General features: G+C 44.5%; 1 protein-coding gene across 1 annotated transcript in view; it reads left to right on the top strand.

The window, feature by feature from the left end:
* Positions 1 to 420: 420 nt before the first annotated feature.
* Positions 421 to 6133, top strand: part of LOC130123059 (calmodulin-lysine N-methyltransferase-like) — a 58203-nt gene continuing 52490 nt past the window's right edge. Inside the window, exons 1-3 of the mRNA XM_056292181.1 lie at positions 421 to 754; positions 1715 to 1893; positions 2606 to 2670. Of these exons, the coding sequence (XP_056148156.1) occupies positions 581 to 754; positions 1715 to 1893; positions 2606 to 2670 (418 nt within the window). The 5' untranslated portion in view covers positions 421 to 580. The remainder of the gene's footprint in view (positions 755 to 1714; positions 1894 to 2605; positions 2671 to 6133) is intronic.

Raw genomic sequence — 6133 nt, 5'->3', positions numbered from 1 at the left:
TAGCAACGTTTACACTTACTGGAGGACATTATCCCACTGACGGCTACGGCTAACATGACTGTGTTGCCCACGAAAACTTAGCCAAGATAGCCGGGATTTCCCGTGCACACACCTCCGCGACGTTAAGCATCAGAGTAATATATTCTGGTCCGCGATGCCTGTTTCCGTTTTAAAAAAAAAACCGTAAACTGAATCGTGCCAAAGCAAATTAACCGGTGTCAGCGAAATCAAACACGTGCCGAATTCCCTAAACAAACGCGTTGCCCATGACGTAAACTCAATACTAGACCTGAGTAAGCGAACGCAGAGAGCGCCCGTAAGGAGTTTGCTATCGCGCCATCCTAGTACGATGATTTCGGCATCACACTGCAATGTCTCGAATGACAGTAGTGTACGGAAGTAGCGCGTATCCGTCGAAGCAGTAACAGGTGATTGCGCTGCTCTTCGAATAGTAGAAAAAAATAGAGTAAAATCAACATTGCTGTGGCTGTCAGTGAGCTGTACCACTGTATCCTACAGGGAGAACCACACGAGCCGATCGCCGAGTTCATCTTTTTGCCCCGAAACTTAGAGAAATAAAATGGATGGAGAATCGACAGAGTGTACAGAAAAAAACGCTGGAGAAAACGAACCCGCTTCGTCGCCTTTGCCCGAGAACCCGAATGAACCCACCGATGCCCCCATCCATCACCCCGCTCGGATCGTGACACCCGGTACTGGTGTGGCCAGAGCGAGGTGGACCCTTCTACGACAGGTAACGTTAAAAGAGATAGTCGCTAAAACCCCCTCATGATCTGTGAACGGACTTCTGTGAGGACATACTGTTTTTTTTTTAAAGCACTGCTTCATACCTTTCTGACCTCCTCTGCTCGTATTGATTTCGTCTCCAGGTCACTCAGAATCTCCAGCCGAATGCTTTTTTTTGCGTGTCTCTTCCCGGTTAAGGGGAATCGAACCCCGAGGCTTTGAGGCAAACTTCCTAGTATCTCTGTTGAGTCTGTCCCCATCGTTGACGTTTTCCAATTACGCTTAAAATACCATTTGGATTGCATTTTCTCCGAGTCTACGTCATGTGTAGTCTTGTCCTCGTTACTGTACTTTGTTCTATTTATCCAGTATTTTATTTCTTGATGCTTTACTTCATTTCTTGGATGTTTTACTGCACTTTGATCGCAACATTGGTTGCTTTTAAATGTCCTCCATAAATCAACGTGACTTGACATATTGACTGATTTGCCAAATAAGTAGACGCACATGTACCTACATCACGTGCATGTCCTTGAGAGGATATTAGCAGCACCGTATGGCCCCAGCACACTGATCAACTTTCCAGATAACAGGTAGTGAGTCACCACCTCAAACGTTCATCAATAATGACCTATTTGATTTAGGGTAAATAAACCTAAACATTGTGTACCCATCATTTTACATACGGAACAATGCTCACCCAACGTTTTAAGATGAAGTACATCTTTATGGGGTTAAATTATTGGATACTTCAAATGAGCTCCCAGCTGACAGAAGATATGCAAGGGATGTGTTTTTAAGGGGGGGGGGAATTGATACCAAAACACCCTCTGTCTTAAAACTTAAAGCTATGGGGGAGACCGAGGAAAAACTCCAAATGTGGAATTTAAAACTCTTTGAAATGTCTCCATACAAAAGTGTACCGTTTATCTCTGCCTTGATACACTGTAACTGTTCGGTCTCTCAGGTGTTGCGTCAGAAGCAGGTGGATAATCCAGAGGTCAAGCAAGTGTCTGTTCGCAGGTTTGCAACCTTTGACCTTTTCGCCAGGTTAAAGGTTGTGACCCCTGACACCAATGACCCCTCAGATGACCCTTGGGTAGAGTACAGAAGTGTCTCCTATCCTGAGTACAGTGCCTTCCTCAGGTATACTCACCTGAACTTACTCACATGCATACAAACCCAGAGGTCAAATAGATATGAGGATAAATCAGGGATAAAATATGCATCTGAGAACAAGTGAATAAATTTAAAATTGAGGTTAGAAATGTCCGTAAAGGTGTTTTACTTGAACACAAAAAGAGATGCAAAAACTGGAAAATTTATTTTGAAGATATTTGCAAACGTGAAAGTATTTTTCACATGTAATTTTAAATACTTTATTTTGTTCATTGTGTAAAATGCAGCTATAACCAATAGGTTCCAACTTCTAACATAAAGATACAGCTTATGCTTTCTCAATTTTTGCCAGTCTTCATGCAAGTTGTCTTTGACAATTTACAAACTTGTACTTGGGAAAGTCAGAAAGTAATGAGTGGAAGACGTGTGTGTGTGTGTGTGTGTGTGTGTGTGTGTGTGTGTGTGTGTGTGTGTGTGTGTGTGTGTGTGTGTGTGTGTGTGTGTGGTGAGATACATTCCAGCTGATGTCTGATTAATCACATGTTGCATGTAGATTGTTAAAGCTGGCAAAGATTGATATTCATCTCTTGTTCAGTATCTTGCTCGTCGTACTCTAAATCAGTTTATATTGGCAATATAAAGTTTGTACCATAGGCATCTTATTTTACTAGATAATCAGATAAAAAAATGCAATGTTCTCCTATGCTACAGCTTAATCATTCATAATTTTGTGTCATAGAGACAACCTGGGGCCTCTTAGAGTTGATGAAGTGCTCAAAAGTTTTGACAACACCGGCAATGTCTGTAAGTACTTCTTCTTTTGTACACATGTGTATGTGTTTGTGTGTGTTACTTACTCATTCTTGTTTTCCTGCACACACACACACACACACACACACACACACACACACACACACACACACACACACACACACACACACAGTCTCTCTCTCTCCCTCCCCCCTCTCTCTTGCTGTTGGTCGTTCAGTCAGTCAGACTGTCTTGTCATTCTCTCTCTCACACACACACACACACACACACACACACACACACACACACACACACACACACACACACACACACACACACACACACACACACACATGTATATATACATGCATACCTACTTTGAGTTACGTACCCTCATGCTCCAGGTTAAAGCAGGTTGTGTGATCCATCATCTGACAGATGACCACTTCAATTGTGTAGCTTCTTTGACACCTTATTATGTATAGTACTCATTCCTCTACATCCAGCTACCTTCAGTTGTCTCTTGAAACAATGTGGGCAGCAAGTGTCGCCTCAAAGTAGTAAATAAGCAGCTTGGGAGACAGCAAAGAACAAGGTATAAGCAGGAATCACTAAACTTTCGATGCAGTTGCCTCACCTAAAACAAAGGAGGGTGGATTATACCACTCTGTTTGGGTTCACTCCTAGTTCATTTCATTCCAACTTAATTCAATTATGTCCAATTTAATGGTTATGTATGCCAGATGGGCAGTAGAAAGTGTTAGTCAAGTCAGCCGGACACGCAGGAAAGGTGGTTAATATTTACAGGCGTAACGGAAATTTTTACAAGTGTAAGTAGCTGGTTATATTGCATATATGCTGTGGAATATTGTTGAATTATTGCAATGCATCTTTGACAACTACGAATGTATAATGAGAATGATGTCACGGCGATGATTTTACCTCATTAGCCAACTCCGCTGACACAATTTGTCCTATCCATGCTTATGTGTGATCGGTTACCCAATCATTATAAACCCCTTTTGTGCCAATCCCTCTTCTCAGGCATGTGATTGGCTTAGACAAAGGTCGAGGGTCAGTGTTAACCAACCAGATGGCTCCGCAGGAGTCAGGGTCAGAGGTGAGGGCCATGGCTAGGGGCTATTACAGTGCTAGCTGTGATCAGCCTATATATGTCACGACAGTGCAGAATAACAGCCCACCTGCAAGAATTGCTGTGGTTCTTTCTTCTTCTTTTCTTTTGATGGTAGAAGGGGAAGGAGAGGGTATTATGGCTTTTGCTCTGCTTTACGACCCTCTTGGTTTTCCCCCCCTCCTTCCCACCTTCCTTTTCCATCTGTACTGATATGTGATTATACAGGTCTTCTCTACCTCCGCTCCCAACCCACACATCCATTCTATTCATTGTTAAGCCCCCTCAATCCCTCTTCCTTTCCTCCTCCTCCTCCTCCTCCTCCTCCTCCCACCACTCCTATTTCTCTCTTCCATCCTTTCATCCATCCCCCTCTTCTCCCAGCTGGAGGTGTGCTTGGCCAGATGGGTAACTGAGTTCCTGACCTGGCCAGTGGATTAGCACAGCCAGACTGAGGAGAGGGGGGTTGGGTGGTTGGGAGGGGGGGTTGGCATGCCAGAGGTGCTTGTCTATGTGTGAGTGTAAGTGCATGCTCTGGGGTGTGTTTTCGAGGAGCAGTGAGCAGCTAGTATAGTATACAATGGGCCGGGCACCTCCCATTTATCCTCCATATCTCCTACTCTGGCCCTCTCTCCCTCTGTCTATCTCCCTCCCTATCTCAGAGACTCTGGGGAGAGAGGGAGATGTTTGGGGCTAGTAATGCGTGTGATCAATTAGGATTGGTTGAGAGGAGGCTTTGAAAGACCCAGAGGTGACCCTGTCAGAGCCCTAGGGTATGTGTGTTGTAGTAGGGGGCAGAAAGAGACCCTTTAAATACACACACACACACACACACACACACACTATGCTTGTGTAATTGCATGCACACAAAGACATACATCTGTGTACCTATGTACACACTGACACGCACACATACACACACACACGCGCGCACACACACACACACACACACACACACACACACACATTCTCTCTCACGCAGCACTTCCACAATCACTGCCACTCCACCTTTTTGACTGTCTTGGTAATCCCCCCACCCCTGAGGTGTGGACAAGCCCAAATCCTCGGGTTCCTTGTCCTCCTGAATGGCACGCTAAAACGCCTGGCCGGATTAGCCTGCTGTGTCCAAAATGTGTGGACTCAGCTTAAAACTGTCCCCCCCGTGACCCTCACTCCAGGCTATTGTATTTGTCCCTTCACCACACTCGCATTTAACAACATGTTGTTTCTTAAGGTGACGATAAGCCGGAGTCAATGGCTTGCTGTCAAGACCAGAAAGAGGTTGGAAAGAAAAGTTAGATTGAAGATGGTTTACGTGTCTATGACTGAGGGCTCCAGCCATTCTCCCGTTGCTTTTTCAAAGACGGCCTTTGTTTTGGTGCCCCGTTTCATGAAGGGTAATTGGTTCATTCTGTCTTTCAATTATGTGTCCATCTAAAAACCCATTAGGGTGATTGGTAAGATAAACCAACAGGCCTCAACTTTGTGGAATATTTGGAGGCATAAATTATATTCGTCACCCAACAGTAAGGCCTTATGCCCCTTTTGGCATCTCTTAAAATTGAAAAATTGGCCCCAGCCATGTAGAATTGAACGAAGTTGTGTCATATTGTAATATTAGCCTGTAAATGTTTGCACTTGGTGAACTCTGACCTTCTGGCCTCCTGGTTCTGTAGATGCCGGTGAGGGCTGGTAATGGTAAGAGGGGGTTTTGTTTTGTCATTGTATGGGGTTTTATGGACACTTGTGTTTTGCAAAGGATGAAGATTTTTAGGACACAATGCAGGTCCTCCGGGTTGAGTGACGAAGGATATTTGGGGTGTGTGTGTGTCTGTGTGTATGTGTGCGTGTCTGTGTGCATGCATGTGTGCATGTGTGTGTGTTTGTGTGTGTGTGTGTGTGTGAGTGATTTGCTATATGTTGAGATGGCGTTGCTGTGTATGTGTGTGTGTGTGATTTTCTATGTGTTGAGATGGCAGTGCTTTGTGTGTGTGTGTGTGTGTGTGTGTGTGTGATTTGCTATGTGTTGTGATGGCGTTGTTCTGTGTGTGTGTGTGTGTGTATGTGTGTGTGTGTGATTTGCTATGTGTTATGATGGCGTTACTTTGCGTGTGTGTGCATGTGTGTGTGTGTGATTTGCTATGTGTTGCGATGGCGTTTGTGTGTGTGTGTGTGTGTGTGTGTGTGTGTGTGTGTGTGTGTGTGTGTGTGTGTGTATGTGTGTGTGTGTGTGTGTGTTGAGATGGCGTTGCTTTACAAGTTGTAGCAGGGGTTTGGGGAAGGATTTTTCCCCATGTGGCTCAGGGCAGCAGGGTTCATGGAACAGGTGAAAAGCACTGGCACATTATGTGCAGCAGCAATAGGTTTATTGTTAGTGTAATTTTG

Source organism: Lampris incognitus, chromosome 13 (assembly GCF_029633865.1).
Source record: "Lampris incognitus isolate fLamInc1 chromosome 13, fLamInc1.hap2, whole genome shotgun sequence".
Taxonomy (NCBI): Eukaryota; Metazoa; Chordata; class Actinopteri; order Lampriformes; family Lampridae; genus Lampris; species Lampris incognitus.
Note: the sequence above shows the minus strand (reverse complement) of the source record. Positions and strands in the feature narration are given on the sequence as shown.